General features: G+C 21.9%; 1 protein-coding gene across 3 annotated transcripts in view; it reads right to left on the bottom strand.

Moving 5' to 3' along the window:
* LOC122510471 (syntaxin-1A) overlaps window positions 1–25,918 on the bottom strand; it is a 128,186-nt gene that overhangs the window by 39,995 nt on the left and 62,273 nt on the right. For all 3 annotated transcript variants that reach the window (XR_006302445.1, XM_043625146.1, XM_043625147.1), the window contains exon 5: window positions 12–86. Coding sequence is in view for 2 of the 3 variants with exons in the window: in XM_043625146.1 (XP_043481081.1) it covers window positions 12–86 (75 nt within the window). In the remaining variant the exon portion in view is untranslated. The remainder of the gene's footprint in view (window positions 1–11; window positions 87–25,918) is intronic.

The following is a 25,918-nucleotide window of genomic DNA, read 5'->3' as shown; positions in this document are numbered from 1 at the left end:
ATAGTCGATACCTTTTAACTTTGCCCTAACTTTATTCGCTGTTTTCTTAATGTCAGCCATCAGATCTTCCAGTTCCATTTTGACCTCTGTAACAAGAAAAAACGAAAAATTAATATCAAAAATATTTTTCAAAAACGAAAAATTCATTTTCAAAAAATTTACCTCTAAATTGGAGAATATTGAAAGAGACAAATTAATTAAACGCTCTCTTCGCTGAATAGAATTTTTTTTGATAAAAATATAGAAATTATAGTGAAACAATTTACATTTAATTGTCTGTGGATTTTTCGAATTTTTTTTCTCGAAAAATTACTTTCGTTTCTCTCAATATTCCGTATTTTTATGCATTCGTAAAATTTTTATCCACTATTATCCAATTATTATTTTTTCCCCTTTTTTTCCTTTTTTTATGTATTGATGGGTGTTTAGTGTGAAAGTGATCGATCAAGTCATGACGTGAATTAGTGAGGAAAAAACACATCCTACGCCATTAAAATCCACCCACAATAATTTCACTCAAGCCTCAGCTATTATACTCAAACGAAAACATCTGCTAATTCATGAATGGAATTTTGTTCATTTCCCCGCCCTCTCGAATTCTTGCGGCAATTTTTTAATTAAACTTTAATTTTTTCTCTCGCAAGCCAATCGATATAAAAGTATTTTTAAATGAAAAAAAAAAGGTTTTGAAAAAAATTATTTCTTTCAGCCGTCAATCAAAATTTATTGACTGAAAAGAATTTCCCATCAAAATTAACGATTATTTACTATGAGTAAATAAATTGTGAACAGAATTTTAATGTTTTCAAAATTTATTTTTTTCAGGGTCGTCAAAAAAAAATTTCTTTTTATTTTTCCCTAATTCTTTTTTCAGTCAATCAAAATTTATTGACATATATTTTTACGAATTTCTTCAATTGTAAATTTATTCAAAGACGTAAATAACTTCCTTTTTAAATAAATATTTAATAATTATTATTTTTCCGTAGGAATTAGAATTTTACGAAACATTCAATTTAAGTATTATTTTAAAAACATTTTTAATTAAATTTTTTCAAAGAATTAAATTATTTTCAAAAACTTTAATGAAATTCTTTGTAACAATTCAATTTTTTTTCAAAATAATTGAATTTTGAAAATGTTTCAAATTAAAAACTTCGGAAGAATTCAATTATTTTTATTAATAAAAATAGTAAATTTTTTTGCAAAAATGTAATTATTTTTAACAAAATGTAAAAAAAAATTTCATTAAACAATTGAATTACTTTTTAAAAATTGTAAAATCTTTGCAAAAATTCAATTATTTACAATAAAATTTCACGAAAGAATTCAATTATTTTCTAAAACTTTAATAAATCCTTCGAAACAATTAAATTATTTTTATTATAGTAAAATTCTTTGAAAAAATTCAAATATTTTTTAATATTTTTAAAATTAGGATTAATTATTCAATTATAAATAATAATTGATTTAGAAAAGAATTTTTAGTTAAAAATTCCAAAAGATAATTGATTTTTTAGAAGAAGTACCTAACAAATAATAACAATTTTTAAAAATAATTGAATTTTGAAAATGTTTCAAATTAAAAACTTGGGAAGAATTCAATTATTTTTATAAATTAAATAGTTAATTTTTTTTGCAAAAATTTAATTATTTTCAATAAAATGTAAAAAAAATTTCATTAAAAAATTGAATTATCTTTTTAAAATAGTAAAATCTTTGTTAAAATTCAATTATTTACTGTAAAATTTCACGAAAGAATTCAATTATTTTCTAAAATTTTAATAAATCCTTCGAAACAATTCAATTATTTTTATAAATAGGAAAATTCTTCGCTAATTTAATTATTTTTTTATATATTTTTACTTAGGATTAATTATTCAATTATTTAAAATAATTGATTTAGAGAAGAATTTTTAGTTAAAAATTCCAAAAAATAATTAATTTTTTAGAAGAAGTAGCAAATAATAGCAATTTTTAAAAATAATTGAATTTTGAAAATGTTTCAAATTAAAAACTTCAGAAGAATTCAATTATTTCTATAAATTAAATATTAAATTTTTTTGAAAAAATCCAATTATTTTTAACAAAATTTTTAAATAATTTCATTATACAATTAAATTACTTTTTAAAAATTGTAAAATCTTTGCAAAAATTCAATTATTTACAGTAAAATTTCACGAAAGAATTCAATTATTTTCTAAATTTTTAATAAATCCTTCGAAACAATTCAATTATTTTTATAAATAGTAAAATTCTTCTCTAATTTAATTATTTTTTAATATATTTTTACTTAGGATTAATTATTCAATTATTAAAAATAATTGATTTAGAGAAGAATTTTTGGTTAAAAATTTCAGAAAATAATTGAATTTTGGAGAAATTACAAAAATTTGCAACTTTTAGAAATAATTGAATTTTAAAAAGGTTTCAGTTTGAAATTTAAGATAATTAAAATTTTTAATGAATTTAATGAGAAATTTTAAAAAACTTAGTTTTTTTTGAAAAATCAATTGAATTTTTTTAAATATATTTTTAGTTGCTAATTATTCAATTATTAAAAGCATTATAGAATTTTTTTAGAAATAATTGAATTTTGAAAAGGATTCAAATTGCATTTAACAATTTTCTCTACATTTTCTCTTCCAAAAATTAATTTTACAGAATTGTTAATAATTTTGTAAATTAATTAATTTTTTTTTAATTTAAACAAATTTTTTTTTAAATTAATTTTTAATTAATTTTTGGAAGATAAAATGTAGGGAAAATTTGACTAAAAATAAAAAGGAAATAATTATGTAAAGTTAAGTTTGTATTATTTTTGTCTCAATTTTCTGTTTCCACTTTAATTATAAAACTAAAAACCTAAAATTATTTGCTTCTCAGGTACCGTTCTTCGGAGCGCGTCATGTTTTCCATCTTCAATCAGATAATAATTGTCAGAATTGTCAAAAATTTGCAATTGAATGAGTTTTCAATTTGAAAGAGGAAATCGACTGAGAGGAACAATTTTTATTTCAATGTTTTTGATCATGCACAAAAAGAGATACAAAAAAGAACAAGTTTTCCCTTTTTTTTCTCCCCTTAAAATAGACAAGATGCGTCTCTTCGTATAGGAAAAAGTAAAGAAATCCATTTTTCAGTCGGCGAAATAAAAATGCATTTCAAGTTTACATTGATGATAAAAAGGAAAATTTTCTCTCTGAATAAATTTAAAGAATCATTTTTCAATTCCTTGGTATATAGACAAGAATTTCCCTAATATAGTTGGGAAAAAGAAAAGACAGAAATTATTTTTCTTTTCTAAAATGGAGAAAAAAGGTTAATTTTTAATATGAATAAGTTTATTGCGTGTTTTTTTTTGTCAAACTATATTTTATTTTTATTGGAGAAAATTTTTTTCGAAATTAGAAATTGATTGATGCGGAAAGAGATGGAATAAAAAAGGAAGAAGTTGGATTTGAAAAAGGAGAAATATTCGAAAAAATAAAAATCACATATGTCTCAAATTCCCAAGAGGGAGTAACCTCCCCAACGATAGATTCGTGTTTCCTGTCGGATAATGTTCGGAAAATGTACAACTATAAAAAGAGAGTTTGCGCAAATACCGAAATGATAAAAAGAAAAAGATATTTAATCTTATTTTCCCTCTTTGAAATTTCGATTTTGTGTCAAACAATTTAATCAAATGACTATTTTTCTTTTGTATATTTTTCAGTATTTCTGTTTGCTTTGCCTCATAAACTATGAAAATGCCACGAATTCTAATACAAAACCTTTAATTTTTTTTTCCTATTTCTAAGAATAATTTCTTTTTAAATAATTTAATTCTTAATTATACTTAAAAATTTCAAAATTAATTAAATTTCAAAAGGGTTGCGTTTACAATCTTCATAAATAGATGAACTTGGCAGGATTCAATTTTAAATTTTAGTAAATATCAATTTTTAATGAATTTAAATAAAAATTTTAAGAACAACTGATTACTGAAATTCAATTATTTTCAAAAGTGATAAACTTCTTCGCATAAATTCAATTATGTTAAATAATTTTTAAAAGTTCTTGTCAAAATTTAAATTATCATAATAAATAATAAAATTCTTCTCCGAAATTCAGTTATTTTCAAAAAATTTAATAAAATTCTTGGCAAAATTTCAATTATTTTCAAAAAATTTCCTCATTTCAATTATTTTTAAAATCTACGATTTTAATAAAATTTTCCAAAAGAATTCAATTATATAAACAAAATTTTAATAAAAATTCCACAAGAATTTAATTGCTTGCCAATTTTTTATAAATTTCTTCGCACCTATTCAATTATTTTTAATTTTTTAATGAAGTTTCTCGAAAGAATTCAAATATATTCAGAGACTTGTGAAAAAAATAGTTCTGAGAAATTCAATTATTTCGAAAAATTTAAATAAAATTCTGTTAACAATTCCATTATTTAAAAAAATATTGACAAAATTCTTTACAAGATTTAGTTAATAAAATTCTTCTCAAGAAATCAATTATTTTTATAAATAATAAATTTTTTCTCGAGAATTTAATTATTTTAAAAAATTTTGATAAAATGCTTTATAAATTTGAAAAATTATAATAAAATTGATCAATACAATTATTTTCGTAAAAAATTCTTTTTCGAAGCAATACAATTATTTAAGAAATTTTAATAAAATTCTTGACAAGAATTTAAGTTTTTTTCAAAAGTAAACTTTTTCACAGAAATTCAATATTATTTAAAAAAAAATTTAATAAAATTCTTTGACAGATTTCAATTATTTAAATTTTTTTTATTAAATTTCTGGATAGAATTTAATCATTTTCAAAAATTCTGAGAAATTCAAATTATTTTAAAAAATTTGAATTAAATTCTTTAAAAGATTTTTTAATAAAATTCGTGGCAAAGAATTTAATTATTTTCATAAATAACAAAACTTATCGTGGAATTTCAATTATTTTTTATACAATTTTTAAAGAAAATCATAGCAAATTGCATTTATTTTTAAGTTTTTTTTTTAAATTCGCCGAAAGAATTCAATTATTTTTTTAAATTTTGATAAAATTCTTCATAAAAATTTAATTATTTTTAGAAAATTTGACAAACTTCTTAAACAAAACTTTCTAAAAGAATTCAATTATTTAAACAAAATTTTAATAAAAATTTCAGAGAAATTCAATCATTACTTACTAATTTTTAATAAATTTCTTCGCAAAAATTAAATATTTTAGATTTTTAATGAAGTTTTTTTATAAGAATTCAAATATATTCAGAGAATTGAAAAAAATCAATTATTTTCATAAATAATAAAATTTTTCTCGAAAATTCAATTATAATTTACAAAATTTTGATAAAATGCTTTATAAACTTGAAAAATTATAATAAATTTGATCAATTCAATTATTTTCGTAAAAAATAAAATTCTTCGATGCAATTCAGTTATTTAAGAAATTTTAATAAAAATTCTTCACAAGAATTTAATTTTTTTTTCAAAAGTAAACTTTTTCACTGGAATTAAATTATTTAAAAAAAAATTTTTTTAATTTTTCGTCAGATTTCAATTATTTTCAATTTTTTAATGAAAATATATCGATAGAATTTAATTATTTTCAAAAAGGTTTTAAAAAAATTCCGAAAAATTCAAATTATTTTAAATATTTGAATGAAAATTTGAATTAAATTCTTTATAAAAATGTTTTAATAAAATTCTTTGCAAGAATTCAATTATTATTTAAATTTTTTTTGACATAATTGAATTTCTCAGAACTCAAGAATTCAATTATTTTCATAAATAACAAAACTTATTGTAGAATTTCAATTATTTTTTGTACAATTTAAAAAAAAAATGAAAGAAAATTGCATTTATTCTTAAATTTTTTTTTTAAATTCGACGAAAGAATTGAATTATTTTAAAAAATTTTGATAAAATTCTTCATAAAAATTCGATCTTAAGAAATATTCAATTATTTAATAAATTATTTATTTTTGTATTTATAATTAAAGAAATTGGTAAATAAATGTAAAATAGAACATATTTTTGAGTATCTTATAATTTTTGGAGTGAATCAGAATATTTTTTAGGGTCAGCGAGAAAGTTTAAATTTTGTCTGAAAATCAGGGAAAAGTCAGGGAAAAAAATTAAATTTTTGTTAGCAACCCTGAAAATAAAAATAAGAATCTTGGAGATTTAGTTTTTTAAAATTCAGCTTCCTTTTAATACCGCACTGAAGGGGGTTTTTTTTTTTTTATATAAGATGGAAACGAAAAGAGATTCTGAAGAAGTAACATTCAAGTAGGTAACGTACCACGTCTATCGCACCTTATTGACCCATTTTCACCCTAAAGGCTTATCCACGAATTTCGATCTTAACCCCCATATATACAATGTCTCCTTAAAATAAACCTTTCTAACAAAATCTCCCTCGGAATCAATTCAATCATCTTTTATACATTCTATTTGGACTATCAATTTAGAAGGCAATGAATTAAATTAGAATTTTCCTTTCATAAAAAAAATAAATTGTATTCCGTTACTCATTTCGTTAAAAAAAAAGAAAAGAAAAAACGATAAAAAGACATTTCGAAGAGAAAATAAAAGTATAAAATAGATCGTGAAATAATAATTAAAAATGAAATTCAAAAGCGGAATAATGGCATAAAGTTTAATGACTCTCAAAGTGCGGGGTTTATTGAATTTTCATATTTTCCGTATATACCCACAAGATCGTTTCTCGAACTTTCGATTAGTTTCTCAGTTTTGAACTTTCAATCAATGGAGAAGCAGGCATTTAATTTCAGAACAACCAAACCGAGAATGCAAACTGATCCAATTTATGTGCCATTGTAATCTAATATATACTCATGGAAGAAAATTTCATTTTCAATTATAGGAAAATTAAGCGAGAAAAATTAATTATTCGTTTCAATTTGGTGTAATTAATCGAAATGATTTCTGTGAATTGTCAATATTGTGAATATTGTGATTAACAATAAAAGTTAATAAATTAATAAATTATTCATTTTGATTCTCATTTGTTGGAAATAATTCGCGCGCTATTCGGCTTGTGGAACTGTTATTGGGCTGAATTTGATTCTATTATTGCAATAAGCCGATAAACTGAACCCTGTTATATGGGAGATTAATTCGCTGTTATGGTACAATCAGATTCCGTTTCATACCGTGTATTCTACCGCGAATTCTCCCAACCAGAGATAAAGTAAATTGCATTTGACCGCATGCTTCCGAGATTTTCTGGAATGTCGCCAGGATTGCATTCTTAATTTCTCTTTTCGATATACGGTTCTATCTTTCTCTTTTTTTTTTTTTTTTAATTTACTTAACTGTTTCTATTTTATTATATACTAGCCAATGTTGCATTGCTCTGTTTATTGTAAACAATTTCATGCAATTTTAATTAAAGTAATTTTTAAAGAAATACTTATATTGTGACACATAACTGAAAAACTAATTAGAATTAAATTTTCAAATTGATACTAATTTCAAATTTGACATCCTATTTTCAATAATTGAAAATAATTAAACTTTCTTGTATACACGAGGAAAATTGAATTTTTCAAAAATTCTTAGTTGATACCTAAATTAAAAATAATCTTCCTTACGAAAATTTTAATTATTCTAAAGAATCTAGAGAAGGTAACAAAATTATTATATATTCAACAAATAATATTTTTTTTTAACAAAATTTTATGCAATTTATTTTTCACAATAATTCAATTACTTTCACTGATAATAAAATTTTTCGTGATAATTAAGTATTTTAAAAAATTTTTTGATTTCATTCTAAGCATGAATTTAATTATTTTCAAAAAATAAATAAAACTCATGGAAGAATTTCAATTATTTTTAATACTATTTTAAATTAATTAATCGAAAAATTCAATTATTTTCACAAATAAAGTTTCCCACAAGAATTCAATTATTTAAAATTTTAAACTAATAAAATTTTCATAATATTTATTATATTTCGAAAAAATTAATTATTTAAAAAAATGTTCATAAAATTCTAATGAAGAATTCAATTACTTACAAAAATAATAACATTTTTCACAGAAATTCAATTCTTTTTAAAACATTTTAATAAAATTTTTCGCAACTATTCAATTATTTTCCATAAATGAAATAATAAAATTCTTCGCAGGATTTCAATTATTTTTAAAAACAATTTTACAGGAATTGCGAGAGAAAAATGTAATTATTCTTAAAAACTTAATTTCAATTCCTGGAAAAAATTAATTATTAAAAAAAAGGTTTTTTTTAAAATATTTTTTGGAAGGATTGAATAATTATTTTCAAAAATTTAATAAAATTATTCAAAAGAAATGAATTGTTTTGAATACAATTTTAATTAAATTTTTTTTGAAATAATTCAATTATTTTTTTTAAATTTTAATAAAATTTTTTCTAAGAATTCAATTATTTTTTTTAAATTTTAATAAAATTTTTTCTAAGAATTCAATTATTTTTTTTAAATTTTAATAAAATTTTTTCTAAGAATTCAATTTGGTCGATAAATAAGAAAATTACTCCCGAAAATTTAATAATTTTGAGGTATTTTAATAAAATTCTTTTCCAAATTCAATTATTTTCATAAATAGCAATATTCATCACAATAATTCAACTATTTTTAAAATTAATAAATTTCTTCCTGGAAATTCCATTATTTTGAAAAATTCTAATAAATCGTTCGCAAGAATTCAATTATTTTCATAAATAATAAAATGCTTTTTAGGAATTCAATTATTTTCAAAAAAATTTAATAAAATTTCCCACAGACCAAAATTTTTATTAAAATAGGTATTCTACGAGAATTCAATTATTTGAATAAAGAAATAAATAATTTATTCAATAATTAAATTTTATAACAATTTTTTAAAAATAATTGAAAACTTTTTGAAGAATTTTATTAAAACTTTTAAAAATAATTGAATTCCTGAGAAGAATATTTAAATAATCGTTTTTGAAAACAATTGAATTCGTGCGATGAATTTTATTAAATTTTGTTTAAATAATGGAAATTTTGACAAAAAGTTTGTTAAAATTTTTGACAATAATTTAATTCTTAAGAAGAATTTCTTAAAATAATTGATTTTAAAGAGAAGAATTTTGTTGTTTAACAAGATAATTGAATTCATTTGCAGAATTTACTTACAAATTTTTGAAAATAATTGATTTTGTGAGACAAATTGAAAGATATTTATAAAAATAATTGAATTCCTTCAAGAAATTTTATTCAATTCTTTAAAAATAATTAAATTTTTACGAAGAATTTTAGTATTTAAGAAAATAATTGAATTCTTATAAAGAATCGTATCCACATTTTAAAAAAAAAAATTTCAATGCTTTTGACGAATTAAAAAAAATTTTTTTGTGGAATTTAGATTAAATTGTATTGAAAATAATTGAAATCCTGCGAAGAATTTTATTATTTATGACAAGAATTGAATTTTTGAGAAAAATGATATTAAAATTTTTGAAAATAATTTAATTCCTTAGAAGATTTTTATTATTTATGAAAATAATTGAATATTATTGCAACGAATTTTATTATTTTATTATTGAATAATTGAATGTTTCTTAAAATTGAAATTTTGCGGCGAAAATAATTGAATTCCTTTCCTAAATGAAATTTTATTATTTATGAAAATAATTAAATAGTTGCTTAGAATTTTATTAAAATTTTCAAAAATAATTGAATATATTTCTCAGAAGAATTTTATTATTTATGAAAATAATTGAATTATTGCGAAAAAATTTTATTATAATGTTTAAAAAGAATTGAATATCTGTTAAAAATTTTGTTATTTTTAAAAATAATTGAATTCTTCATAAGAATTTTATAAAACATTTATTTAAATAATTAATTTTTTCGAAATATAATAAATATTATGGACATTTTATTTTAAATAATTGAATTTTTTTAGGCGTTTTATTAAAATTGTATTGAAAATAATTGAGTTCCTGCGAAAAATTGTTTTATGATAATTGAATTCTCTTAAAGAATTTTATTATTTATGCGAAGATAATTGAATTTTTTTCGAGGAATTTCATTAAAATTTGTATTGAAAATAATTAAATTCCTCCAAAAAATTGTATTATTTCTGCAAAAATAATTGAATTCTTTTCAAGGAATTTTATTAAAATTTTTGAAAATAATTGAATTCATGTGAAAAATTCTAATATTTTTTGTAAATAATTGAATTTTTCCAAAGAAATTAAAAAATCATTTTTAGTAGATGAGTAAAATACTATCATATGTGTCTCAATTATGCTCTTAAAAATGTTTTTTTCTTGGAAAGTTTCTTCTTGCATTTAATAGTTATAAAATATTTTATTTATTATTTTATTTATTTATGAAATGCGATGAGACATTCGGAATACAACGATTATTAATAAAGAGTGAGTAAAATAAGAAATAAAATTGACTACATTCGGAGGTGAAATGTATAATTCGACATCCAATTTAAGAGGTATTACTGTAATGGTTTCCTCCAAGATATAAATTTTATTGTCCAAGACTCGAATGAGGGAGGGTTCGTAGACCTTGACAGATATATTTTTGGCAAGAATTCGCCTCCCCACGAAAGATTGTAATGACATAAAGTTAATATCGTTTCATCCCTATTTCGAAGGGAATGAATACCACTGGTTACGTTCTCTGATTATTATCCTGAAGTAGGTCTGGCATTCTTCCACTCCACATTAACCTAATTTTATTCTCTTCTCGCGCCCTTTTAAATCCCAGAGTTAGAATTTCAAATCCTCGCACTATATATATATATCCTCTTAAATCTTTGTCTTTCATTAATTACCTTTTTATTTCTTACACCTGGGGAGAATATAATTCTGGATTTTGCCAAAGGGGATCAAGTGTGAAAATGTGTAAAATGCATAAAATGTATAAAATGTATAAAATGTATCCACGTGAGAGTAGTTGAATTTTCTTATCCGCAAAAAGAAAAAAAAATATTATCTAGCCCGCAAACTTCGCGTAGTTACTTTTAATCTTTTTTTTCCTTCTTTTTATTATCTTCTCTCTCTCTCTCTCTCTCTTTTCAACAATAGGAGAGTTTTACGGTTACATTTAACACGACTTTTCAAAAGAAAATTACTGTGAATTTCTTTTTGAAACATGAAACTTTGTTGGTGGTAAAAAAAATGAAAAAAATAATTCTTAAATGAGGTTAAAAACATGTGTTTAGAATAACGCTTCTAACATTTCATGGTTGCCACAGGTCAGGGAAATCATGAAATTCAGAGAAAAGTCAGAAAAAGTAAAATTGGTCAGGGAAGTCAGGGGTTTTCTATTAAAAGTACTTGAAAAAATTTATTTTTTTTACCAAAATAAATTTTTTAATATTATTTAATTATTCCAAAGGTTTTAATGCAATTATCTTAATAAATAACAAAATTCTTCATAAAGATTCAATTATGTTTAGGAATATAAAAAAAAATTCAATTATTTTTATAAATAACAATATTCATTACAAGAATTCAATTATATTCAAAAGTAATAAAATTCTTGGAAGAAATTCAATTATTTTCACAAATTTTAACGAATATCTCGTCAAGAATTCAATTATCTTTATATAAATAGCAACATTTCTCGTCAAAAAAATTCAATTATTTTCAAAAATTTTACAATAAAATTCTTTGCAAAATTTCAATTATTTTCAAAAAAAAAGTTTTTCGTAATTCATTCATTTTCAATATTTACCTACTTATTTTCATAAAATTTATTAAAAAAAAAAAATTTTTTTTGTTAAAATTCTACGAAAACATTCAATTATTTTCATAAATAATAAAATTTCATTTAGGAATTAAATTATTCTCATCGCAGAATTTCAAATTTAAGAAACATTCAATTATTCAATAATAAAATAATGGAATTCTAACCAAGAATTCAATTATTTTCATAAATATAATAAAACTCATCGAAGAATTTCAATTATTTTTAATACTATATTTTAAATTAATTAATCGTAAAATTTAATTATTTTCACAAATAAAGTTTCCCACAAGAATTTAATTATTTAAAATATACAATTTTCATAATATTTACTATATTTCGAAAAATTTAATTATTTAAAATAATGTTTATAAAATTCTTATGAAGAATTCAATTATATTTAAAAATAAACAAAATTTTTAACAGAAATTAAATTCTTTTAAAACATTTTAATAAAATTTTTCGCAATAATTCAATTATTTTCATAAATAATAAAATTCATCGCAGGATTTCAATTATTTATAATTCAATTTTACTGCAATTGATAAAAAAAAATGTAATTATTCTTAAAAATTTAAGTTTAATTCTGCGAAAACATCAATTACTTAAAAAAATGTTTTTTTTTTAAATTCTTTGGAAGAATTCAATTATTTACAAAAATATTAGAAATTTTTACAGAAATTTAATTATTTTCAAATATTTTAATAAAATCGTTTGAAAGAAATCAATTATTTTAAATACAATTTTTATTAATTTTTTTTTTTTTTGAAATAATTCAATTATTCTTTTAGATTTTAATAAAATTCTTCCCAAGAATTCAATTATTTACAGAAATAATTCTTCGAAAGAATTCAATTATTAAAGATAAATAACAAAATTATTCCTGAAAATTCAATAATTTTCAGTCATTTTAATAAAATTCTTCTTAGAAATTCAATTATTTTCATAAATAACAATATTCATCACAACAATTCAATTATTGTCATAAATAATAAAATGCTTTTTAGGAATTCAATTATTATTTTCAAAAAAATTCAATAAAATACCACAGAGGCATTCAATTATTGTCAAAAATTTTAATTGAATTTATTGTAAAAGTTAATTATCTTTAAAAACTTTTCGCAATTCAATAATTTTCAATATCTACTATTTTCATATAAAATTTCTAAACAGAATTGAATTATTTAAAATCTTTTATAAAAATCTTTGTAAGAATTTAATTTTTTTCATGAATAATATAAATTTTTCAGAAATTCAACTATTTATTTTATTTATAATATTGGAATTTGCATGAAATTAGTCAAAAGAAATCAATTATTTAAAAATTTTTATAAAATTTTTCGCAAGAATTAAATTATTTTTATAAATATTTAAATTCTTTCGCATGAATAATGAAATTCGTTGCAGGAATTCAATTTATTAGCATCAGGATAAGAAAGAAGTAATTATTTTTTAATGAAAATTAGGAAAAAGTCAGGAAAATAAAAAATATGAAATGGAATTTTTCTCAGTTTTGCGAAGTGTCTAAAGCGAGTTGTTTTTGTTGTCAAGTTTAATACTTTTTTACTACTTTTTTAAAATTAATTATCGATTGCGAAGTCTGGTGACGATGAAAAGCCATAAATATATAGATTAAAGAAAATTAAGCTCAAATATCAATAAATTATTAATTAATTATTTTCAAGTTAGAAAAAAAGTGCTCCTTGCGTACTACTTCTTTAATTATGACTTTGATTTCATGGAAATCTCATATCTTTCTGAATTTTTTATACATAGATACTATATTCTCGAAGAAGATTTAAAGGAGAATCGAGAGCATTTACTCTTGGTACATTAATTTAAAGAGGCAGTAAAATTCTCCATAATTCAAGTTTTGTGAGAATATTTTTACATTTGTCTTTTACTTTTATAGTTGTATTTCTTCTTCTTTATCTAGATTTTATTTATAATTCCATTTACATTATATTTTTATATTTATACCTGCAGTGCAGAAGTAATTTTCTTTTTTTTATTGTGATATTTTTGCGTATAATTTGGTTATTGTATTATATTGTGGAATATTCACAGTAAAAAGAAAGTCTTATTTTAAGGCAGGAAGGCATAGTCTTTAATATTAAGACGCAACATTTTTAAGGCAGTCAATGCTGAATTTAAGCAATCGATTTTGTACATGATTTTAACATTAGATCAGACAGTGCTGAATTTATAGTGAAAGAAAAATATTCTTAATTTAAGAAAATATATACCACTTAATTTAAGTGGTGAATATCCTGGGCACCCAGGTGGAAAAGTTAACGTTACCTAATGCTACTAACGTTAGACTAACATTAACTAACGTTAGGCTAACGTTAGTCTAACGTTTGTTAACGTTAGCAGGGTTGCCACGCAACCTGGAAACCTGGAAATGTCAGGGAATTTTTATAAACCTTGAAAAAACCTGGAAAAGTCAGGGAATTTTGATTGGAATCCTGGAAAATTATTGTTTTCTAAAGTTATTGTGCTTATTCTTGAAATTTAATTTTTCTTTAATTCAAATTTCTTAATTCAATTTTAAAAGAGTTGCCTTTACAATTTTTCTTTGCAATAATTCAATTATTTTCATAAATAATAAAACTCATCGCAAAATTTCAATTATTTTTAATACAATTTTAATGGAATTTCTCGAAAAATGTATAATTATTCTTAAAAATTTTATTAAAATTCATCAGAGAAATTCAATTATTTTCAAACGTATAATAAAATTCTTCGCAGAAATTCAATTATGGTCAAAAGTTTAAAAAATCTCAATCATCTTTATAATTATTAAAAATTTTCTCCAAAATCCAATTATTTTCAAAAATTCTAAAGAAATTCTTTTTAACAAATTCAATTTTTTTTCAAAAACTCTCCTCCAGTCAATGATATTTAATATCTACTATTTTAAAAAAATTTTCCAAAAGAAATGAATTATTTAAAAATTTCTTTATAAATATCTTCGCAATAATATAATATAATAATTTAATATAATAATCCTTATTAATAAAATCAGACTTTTGTCTGTACATTGCATAGAATTCAAAATTTCTATTATATTCCTTCTTTTTACACTCTAAGGAATGCGAAAATACTATTAAGAAAATTATGTGTGTATGTGTATATGTGTGTATGTGTGTATGTGTGTATGTGTGTATGTATGTCCGCAAATTTTCGACCGCGTATCACGGAAAAACGGTTCGATCGTTTGAAGTGAAACTTGGCAGTCTTTTAGGCATTAGCCTAACTTAAAATCCTAGCGATAGTAGATTAAAAAATATTAATATGGACGAAAGTTATGCCATTTTTTCAAAAATTCGAAAATTCGAAATTTTTAGTTTTTTCATATACTTTAGTGAATTGTACTTAAACTTGGTACAGGGTTAATTTTAGTGTTTCTTATTAAGATTTAATCGTCAGAATAATAAAATTTTGAATAAAAAATAAAAAGTGTTAGATTTAAATATTGAAAAATTAAAAGTTTAAAAATTGAAATTTTTTTGTAATTAATTTTTATACGGTTGTATTTCTTAGGTCAACAATAAAAATTTGTTGTTGAAATCATAAGTTTACTTTCTTAAAAGCATTCTATTAGGTCAGAATATTAACAATATCCATATAGTTAATATGAGACTTTTGTCAGTATATTGCACAGAATTCAAAATTGCTATTATATTATATTAATTAATGATCAAAAAATGAAAAACTCAAATTTCATTCTGATGACTAAATTGTAATAAAAAATACTAAAATTAACCCTGTATCAAATTTAAGTAAAATTGATGACAATAATTATTTAAAAAGATTAATTTTGAATTTTAAAAATTTTGAAAATATATAGCACTAGCTGTCGTACCCGTCTTCGACGGGTTTTAGTTTCTACCAATACATTTAACAATGTTTCTATCAATCTGGAAAATCAAAAATACCCGGGAATTTAATTTCACCAGAAAATTAATAATTAGTTACCATTAGCTATTTCGGTAGTATGATTATACTATTTGAATAGTCTCCACCCTTTAGCAAAAAATCAAAAATTATCAAAAATTCGAGAAACCGAATTTCTTAAAATTTAACATTTTTTTCTTCTCTTTTATATCATTAAGCTTCATTATTTTTGTACTCTTCAAAAATACTTTACTTATATTTAATAGTCTCCACCCTTTGGTAAAAAATCTAAAATTATGGAAAATTAGCAAAAATTCAAAAAACCGAATTTCTTAAAATTCAACATTTTTTCTTCTCTTTTATGGCTTTTGGCTTTATTATTTTTGGGCTCTTCAAAAATACTTTACCTAATTTGTTATCTCCACCCTTTGGTAAAAAATCTAAAATTATGGAAAATTAGCAAAAATTCAAAAAACTGAATTTCTTAAAATTCAACATTTTTTCTTCTTTTTTATGGCATTTAGCTTAATTATTTTTGTTTAATGTAGCAAATTTCTTACTTTACATACTGATCTTTAAATAAAAAACTTTAATAATTTTTCCTGAAAAGCTTGCTTAAAGATTAAAAATCACTATTTTCTTAGAAAAAAGTTGATCTAAAAAAACGAAAAAAAATTTCAAAATACGTCTTTTTTAAAAATTTTATTGTAGAAATGGGTTGTATTTATCTAAAAAAGTTAGCTAAGGATAGTTTTGCATTCATTTTACAAAAGATAAAAAATTTGCATTTTTTTGATTTTTCGAATTTTTTGGAAAAATGTCATAACTTTCGTTCAAGTTAATATTTTTTAATCGGATAAGGCTATTATTGTAAGTTACGTTAATACGTAATAGACTGCCAAATTTCACTTTAATTGGTTGAACCGTATTTAATTGATGCGCGAACAAAGTTTTGCATACAGACAGAGACAGACAGACAGAAATTTTTTTTTACATTTTTAGAATTCTAATGTCTCAAAACGAAAAAATATATAAAAATTTTCAAGTTTGGAGCAATGTACAGATAGTAATCTGATTTTATTAATATAGATAATGTTCGTTCACATTAATAACTTTTAGTTTACTATAGCTACACTAAAAAAAGTTATATGATTCAAGTAATTATAATTATTTGAAAAATAATATCTTATTTAAAAAGTTTTTATTTCGATCTAATAAGAATTTATTTCGTTTAAATAATTTTATTTAGTTGAATCAAATAAATCTTAATTGGATTAATTAAATAAATACTTGACTCTAATAAATGAATTTATTTAACACAAATAATTTCTAAATTTTATATTTTTTCATGGATTGCTTCTAAACTTTCTATAGTTGAGTATTACATGTTATTTATTAACATTTTAGCATAATTTTGCAAAAAATAATACTTTATAACTAAAATGGAAATATAAAAATATGGATAGCTTTTAAACTTTATATAATTGAATATTACATGTTATTTAGTCACATTTTAGCATAATTTTTCAAAAATACTTTCTTATAACGAAGATGTAAGTATAAAAATGTTTTGAATATCAAAAAATTGAAAAAATTATAATTGATACCAATTGCTATAAAGCTTAATTCAGTAGTATTTGTGGGCTCTTTGATTTAACTTTTAGAAATATCACTTGATCAATGTAAAGACAAAAGTTAAACACGGTGTTTATTTTGGTTTAAAACAATTTCCGGCTTTGTCCAAATTTTTCCTGGTTTATTCGACGGGTTTTTTTTTAATAATACATTTAACAGGGTGTCTACCAACCAGAAAAGACGTAAAATATCAGGGAATTTAATGTAACAGAGAAAAACTGGATCTACTTGCTATACAATTAGTTCGAATTAGACTGTACTATAACTCAAAAAACTGGAGGAAATTTTAGATTTATTTTAATACATTATATTGATTGCAGTACTACAAATTGAGAAATATTGTTTTCTGCATTTGAATTAGTTAAAAATAACTAATTTGATAATAAAAAGTCGGTCACTGTTTCAAATGGTATTATTTTCCTAATGAAATAGACAATAGTAACTAACTATTATTTTTTCCCTGTCAAATCAAATTCCCGGCTATTTTCCGGTTTTCTAGGTTGGTAGATACACTGTTAAGTGTATTATCAGAAACTACAACCCGTCGAAGACGGGTACGACAGCTAGTAATTTATAAATATGTAATACAATTTTTTTACAGAGATTCAATTATTATTTTCATAAATAATAAAAATCATTGCAGAATTTCAATTATTTTTGATGCAATTTTAATCGAATTCCTCGAAAAATGTAATTATACTTAAAATTTTATTAAAATTCGTCAAAAGAATACAATTATTTAAAAATTTGTTAATAAAATTCTTTATGAGAATTCAATTTTGAGAAACATTCAATTATTCAATAAATTATTTATTTTTGTATTAAAAATAATAAGGTATTTAAAAAGAAATATTATTAAAAAATTCTTCTCAAGAATTCAATTATTTTCAAAAGTAATAAAATTCTTAGCAGAAATTCAATTATGGTCAAAAGTTTAATAAAAGTTATAGTCAAAATTTCAATTATTATTATAAATATTAAAATTTTTCTCTAAAATTCAATTATTTTCAAAAATTTTAATAAAACTCTTGGCAATATTTCAATTATTTAAAAAAATTTTAATAAAATTCTTGACAAAATTTCAATTATTTTCAACAACTTTTTTCAATTCAATAAAATTTTTTTACAGAAATTCAATTATTTTTAGTAAATTTTTAATCTAATTTCTCGAAAAATGAAATTTTTCTTAAAAATTTTATTGAAATTCGTCAAAAGAATTTTAATGACCTATTTAAAAATTTGTTGATAAAATTCTTTAAATGAGAGTTGAATTTTAAAAACCATTGAATTCTTCAATAAATTATTTTTTTTTGTATTTAAATAATTGAATTGTCGTAGAATTTTCTAATAATAATTGATTGAAATATGAATTTCAGTTAAAACTTTAAATAATAATTGAGTTTTGAAAAGGTTTCGAATTATAATCTTTGAATGTTTGAATTTTTTACACTTTTAACTTAAAATTGTGCAGATTTAATTTTTTTGTAAAAGTTGAATTGAAATTTTTTTTAAGTTATTTCAAGTTTCTATTTTCTAATATATATTTGATTGAAAAATTTTTTGAATAATCGATGAAATTTCGTAAAAATTGAATTGTAAACAAAAGAATTTGAAAATGTTGAAAGAAATTTTTCAGAAATTATTAATAATAATTAATTTACGCTTTATAAAGAAGAATTTTAGTTTTAAATTCTGGAAAACAATAATTGAATTAAAATAATGAAAGTAATTTTGAATAAGTTAGAGTAACAATATTTTTATAATAGGTATAAATAAATGATGATTTTATCAGTCCAACATTTTTAATTATTATAAAACATGAAGATATCGATTGCTCCGAGTCGAAGACTCGGAGTGATAGATATTTTCATGTTTTATAACAATTTTTTATAAGATGTTTAATTTCAAAAAGGTTTGAATTAAAAATTTTGTAAAATATAAATGTAGTTTTAAAAACCTGGAAAAATTTCGTTTTTTAACCTGGAAAACCTGGAAAAGTCAGGGAATTTGAAATGAGTAAAAGCGTGGCAACCCTGGTTAGTCTAACATATAGATAACGTTAGTTTAACGTTAGTCTAATGTTAGTTAACGTTAGTCTAACGTTAGTAGCATTAGCTAACGTTAACTTTTATACCTGGGCACCTTCTTTTAGTATATTTTTTTCAGTGTGTACATATTCTTTCTCTTGAAATATATTACAGCAACAAAATTCTTTTTTATAAATCCAGAACCAATCGTTTGAACCCCTGAAAATGCCGACTCTCGATAATAATCATCATCGATTTGAAACATATCCCCTGGGGGGTGAAAACAAAAAAATTGACCTTTTTTTGGTGCCCTAGCTCTTGCGGGTCACCGATCCACAGCGAACATTAAGTCCAGATCTTCGGCATTAACAGAGCTACACGTCGAATGCCTTCCGGCTCACATGCCATTCGTGCACAACCCACACAGAGGCGGATTTTCGCATGTAGGTGAAGATGGATTTAATTGTACATATATAATATGTACATAGGAGGTGGAATCATGCGCTCTGACAGCAGCTGCACCTGCGACTATACGTACTACGTGCGTATCGGATTTTCCCTCGACGTCGACATATTCACGGTTTTTATAAAAGTCAAACCAAGTATATTGTAGACAAAGGGTGGAAGGGAAGGGAAGGGGAGGAGAGGGGAAGTTGGAAAAAGTATAGTAATAGTAGCAGAGTGAAATGAGGGTGAATCTCTGGCACACTCTCGTGGAGAGTGAGTACGCTGTCGAGTTGTCCTCCCAACCCTTTGAAACAGCCTTTTCAAAACATTTGTAACTTTTACTTTGCGACGCCTATTCTATGTAATTCTCTTTTATTTATTTTTTTAACCCGCATCTCTCCCCCGCTTTCAAGACTTTCCGTTATGATTACCACTGACCTAAATTCACCCGACTTCTTTTTAATATACCATACCGAAAAAAATATTATTTTACATTAATTATTGAACTTGGAAAAGTTTCTCTCAATACTCTCTAGTTTTTATTTTTCACTCAGTATAGAGGGCTCAATGTAGTGAAAGTATTTAAAAATACAGATAATTTACGGACCGAAAAATGAAACATTACAGATCATTTATGGAACAATTACTAATAAAAATGACAGGGTTGCCACACTTTTACTCATTTCAAATTCCCTGACTTTTCCAGGTTTCCAGGTTACGTGGCAACCCTGAAATGTAATCAGACCGTAATTTTTCATTTTTGGTCCGTACAATCCGTATATTTATATTTTACTTTTCTTAGAGTTCGAACCTTAAGAATTTCGTTAAAGTTTTGTTCTTTGAAAATATTTTTGATCTGATGAAAACTTGAACCAGTGGTTTATATTCAGAGCTGTTTCCATTAATAAAGACTATGTACAGAGTTCAATTCTTTTAAAGAAAAAAAAAAAAAAAAATTGTACCAATCCACACCTGAAAGGTTTTGGTTTTCAAACTTACGGCATTATCAATAAAAAGAAAATTGAGCATTGTTTATTTAACTTATTTTACATAAAAGCGATTTTCTGTTGAAGAGGTTTCACTGAATTATTTACAGGACCTAAATCCAGTCTAGTGGGAATTCCACTATACAACTATATTATTCCAAATCTGAGATAAATTCAAGACCGAACCACTCTATTATTAAAAACACCCCGTCAATTCTAATTCTGAGCATTTAACTAATTTATTCTCCAATTCAAAATTCAAGTCACCTCTTACTACTACTACTACTACTACTCTCTTTATATTTCTATTTATATGGAAAACTAAAAATATTCCAAAAATTAAGACTGCAAAAGGAAGTTCTAAATTAAGGCTGATAGAACATTGATCATTGATACTAAATTAAGTATGAAAATGGAAATAAAAAATAAGCGAAAAACAAATTGAGAAACAGAAAGAGAAAGAAAAATATTTGGCAACAATTTTTAGCAAATGGAACGCAAATGATTTAGATGAAAAAAAATACAAAGGGAAACAAATAAGAAAACAGTAAAACTGTGTCTCCTATTTTATTCAAGTTTATTGTGTCTTTCTTTCTTCGAGTTCGTATATATAGACGATCCTAAGGCTTCTGATTGATCAAAGCTGCCAGAGTAGTTACAGAAAATCTAGTTTCAGTTCTTATAATGGAACATTCAATAACAATTGCGTATCGTTTTATTGATTCAAGAAAGAATGTGTGACAAAGCTTCGAAGAAAGGCACATGAAAAGCAAATTATTTGCAAGTTATATGTTTGTGTTATTTCTTCTTAAACTTAATCTTAATTTGAAATTTCTGTTTAGGATCCTAAAAAGAAATTTTTGAATAAGATTTCTTTTTAGTGCATATAAATTCGAAAAAATCCGTACAAAAAATTTTTTTCTGACATTTGTGATTTAATTAAAGAAAAGTGATGAAAAGTATCAAATGAAAGTATTAATTAGAAGAATAAATCTGATTTTGATAAATCATATAATATAATGATCTCAATTTATCCTTGTGGATAACATTGATAAATGGACTGCAACTATCGCATTCTTGGACGTCGTAATTCTTTTTTCCCCCTCTCTCTCTCTCTCTCTCTTTTTCTCTCTCGCTCTCTTGATTCGTACGTCTGTATCAGAAAGACAAATCGTTGATTTTTACAGAAAAATCTTTCCCTATCGGTTTGAGATTCCAGACAAAAATCACGAATATACGAATTGGAACGAGGCAATTTCCAGTGGGAAACGTCAAATAACATCGATATTTCGTTCTCTCCAATTTGCATACATTTACGTTGAAAAATGAATGTATTCATACCTCGAAATTTGCAGGCAAAATTGTTTGTCTACTTTTTTCTTCAATTCAAATATATTTTCATAATTCAACTATATATGGTATTTGGGACCATGTAAGCGAAAGATTATATCTAATTCTCTCCATTATTGTGATTTAAGCAGCGTCACTCTTAAAATCATTCTTCTTAGTCAAATAAGAGAAAATTTTACTTAAAACAATAAATTAAATTTCTCATAAATTATAAAACATGACCGAGTGATAAAATCAATTCAATTATTATTTTCAAGAATTTTTAACTAAAATTCTTCTTTAAATCGATTATTTTAAAGAATTTTCAAAAAAGTTCTTTGACAATTTTCAAATCCATTTGTTTACCATATTCAATTTTACGAAATTTCAATTATTCGTAAATTCTTCAATATATATATATATATTAGAAAATAAAAACTTCAAATAATATAGAAAAAATTCAATTAAACTTTTTCAAAAAAATTAATTTCAAAATTCAATTATTTCAAAAAATTTACGGTATTTTGCTTTTAATATTCAATTATAATCTAAAATTTTAACTGAAATTCATTTTTAAAAAATGAAAATCAATTTTTATTAGAAAATTCTACAAGAATTTAATTATTTAAATACAAAAGTAAATAATTTATTGAATAATTGAATGTTTCTCAAAATTGAAATCTCATAAAGAATTTTATCAACAAATTTTTAAATAATTGAATTCTTTTGTCGAATTTTATTAAAACTTGCATGAAAATAATTATTTTTTCAAAGAATTCAATTAAAATTGTAAGAAAAATAATTGAAATTCTGTGCTGAGTTTTATTATTATAGTAAAAATAATTTAATCCTTAAAAGGAATTTTATTACTCTTGAAAATAATTGAATTTCTGCAATAATTTCTAAACTTCTCCAAAAATAAATCTTTTTCTAGTGTTTTTAAGTAAAATTCTTCTATAAATCGATTATTTTAAATAATATTGAAAAATGTTTTTTAAGAATTTTCAAATTCATTCGTTTACAATTCAATTTTATAAAATTTCAATTATTATGAATTTCTTCAATTAAATATATAGGCATATTAGAAAATAAAAACTTGAAATAATTTTTAAAAAAATTCAATTCAACTTTTTCAAAAGAAATAATTCTACATAATTGTTTGTGAAAAATATGAAAAATTCAGAATTTCAATGATTTCAATATGAAATCTTTTCAAAATTCAATTATTTCTAAAAATTCACGTTATAATAATTTTAATATTTAATTATAATCTAATATTTTAACTAAAATTCATTTTTAAAACAATTTTTATTAGTAAATTCTACGAGAATTGAATTATTTAAATTTAAAAATAAATAATTTATTAATTTAATGATTTTTAAGATTAAATTCTCATAAGAAATTTTATCAACAAATTTTTAAATAATTAATTTCTTTAGACAAATTTTAATAATATTTTTAAGAATAATTACATTTTTCGAGAAATTCGATTAAAATTCTATGAAAAATAATTGAAATTCTGCGATAAGTTTTATTATTTCTGAAAATAATTAAATTTCTAAAAAAATTGTATTATTTACAAAAATAATTGAATCTTTATAAAAATGTTATTATTTATGAAAATAATTGAATTATTGCAAAGAGATTAAAAAAAAATTTATAATTAATTGAATTCCTGTAAAATTTTTTATTATTTATAAAAATAATTGACTGTTTGCGAAAAATGTTATTCAAATTTTTTTTAATAATGTAATTCTTTTGGAAAATTTTATTCAAACAGTAGATATTAAAAATCATTGAATATGAGAAAACTTTTGAAAATATTTGAAATTTTTCCAAGAATATGATTAAAATTTTGGAAAAGAATTGAATTTCATAGAAGAATTTTATTATTTATAAAGATATAATTGATATTTTTACGAGAATTTTTTGAAATTTTTTAACACAATAAAATTTTTGTAAAGAATTTTATTGCTTTTGAAAATAATTGAACTTTTCTGCAATCATTTGTAATTTCTCTAAAATTCTTCAAATTATAACGAACAATTTATTTTTTTCATCAATTTTTATTAAAAAATTCAATATGAAAAATTCAAATTTTTAAAGATTTTAATCTGAAACCTTTTCAAAATTCAATTATTTCTAAAAATCCATGTTATAATGATTTTAATATTTAATTATAATCTAAAATTTTAACTGAAATCCATTTTTAATTTAATTTTTATAAGAAAATTCTACTAGGATTCAATTATTTAAATACAAAAATAAATAATTTATTAAATAATTGAATTCTTTCGGCGAATTTAAAATAAAATTTAAGACTAAATGCAATTTTCTATCATTTTCTTTAAAATTGTATAAAAAATAATTGAAATTCTACGATAAGTTTTGTTATTTATGAAAATAATTGAATTCTTTAAGACGAATTTAAAAAAAAAAAAAAAAAAAAATTTAAGAATAATTACATTGTTCGAGAAATTCGATTAAAATTGTATTAAAAATAATTGAAATTCTGCAATGACTTTAACTATTTATGAAAATAATTGAATTCCTAAAAAGAATTTTATTATTTACGAAAATCATTGAATTCCTATAAAAATTTTATTATTTATGAAAATAATTGAATGATTGCGAAGAAAGTTAAAAAAAAATGTAAATAATGAACTTCCTGTGAAATTTTGATTATTTTTTGAAAATAATTAAATAGGTTTGTGTAGAATTTTATTAAATTTTTTTTTTTAAATAATTAAATTCTTTTGAAAAATTTTATTAAAATAGTAGAGACCAATTAAAAATCATTAAATTGAGAAAAGTTTTTGAAAATAATAATTGAAATTTTGCAAAAAAAAAAAATGTTATTAAAATTTTTGAAAATAATTGAATGTTGAAGAAGAATTTAATTATTTCTAAAGATAATTAAAATTTTGACGAGAATTTTAAAAAAAATTTTCGAAGAAGTTTATCATTTTTGAAAATAATTGAACTTTTGTAATCAGTTGTTCTTCAAATTTTATTACTTTTGAAAAAAATTGAATTTCTGCAATCATTTCTAATTTCTCTAAAATCCTTCATATTATATTGTACAGTTTACGAACTTTCGTCCCATTTTCAATCAAATCAAATCAAATTACGGACTTTACGGACCTTTTTTAAAAAAAAAAACAACTTTTACGGACTTTAAACAAAGCTACGGATTTTTATGGGATTTACAAAACCTACTTCGAGCCCTGAATTCTTCGCAGGAATTCAATTCAATTAATGCAGAATAATTGTTAAAAAGCAGATTTGAAAATAATTTTTCAAAAATCATTAAATAGTTAACAGTGACCACTGGAGTGAAGATGAATCAGCCAAATACAACAGGAATTGAAAAAAATAATTGCTATCATAAAATTCATTGATCGTCTACCTAGTCATCGCGGAGTTATACAAAATACTTGAAATTTTATCTACCTGAAAAACTGTCGATTCACAAATATCTACATGTGTGTGTGTGTGTGTTTGTATTTGTTTTCTATATTGAATATGTCAAAGGTATCAGAGAGTGAACTGGAAATCGTTGAGCCTCCGGAACCGATGAATGATAACCAATGAATATTGTCGTCCAACATGCATATACTCAAGGATAGTCCCCGAGCCTGTTGCATCAATCGTGTCATGAAACGAAAACGCTTTTCCGTTTTTTGCAAATTTTTGTTTACTATTTTGCATCTGTTCTCATCACTTGTTCAACAAAGTTTTTCTGCAGATATCAAATTGAGACAAAAAAAACATTGTTGCTTCGCAACATTTTTGATTCGTCTCAATTTATATGACAACATTTATGGTTCGTTTTTTTTGTCTCAA

Source organism: Leptopilina heterotoma, unplaced genomic scaffold (assembly GCF_015476425.1).
Source record: "Leptopilina heterotoma isolate Lh14 unplaced genomic scaffold, ASM1547642v1 Lhet_68, whole genome shotgun sequence".
Classification (NCBI taxonomy): domain Eukaryota; kingdom Metazoa; phylum Arthropoda; class Insecta; order Hymenoptera; family Figitidae; genus Leptopilina; species Leptopilina heterotoma.
This window is presented reverse-complemented; position numbering and strand designations above follow the sequence as displayed.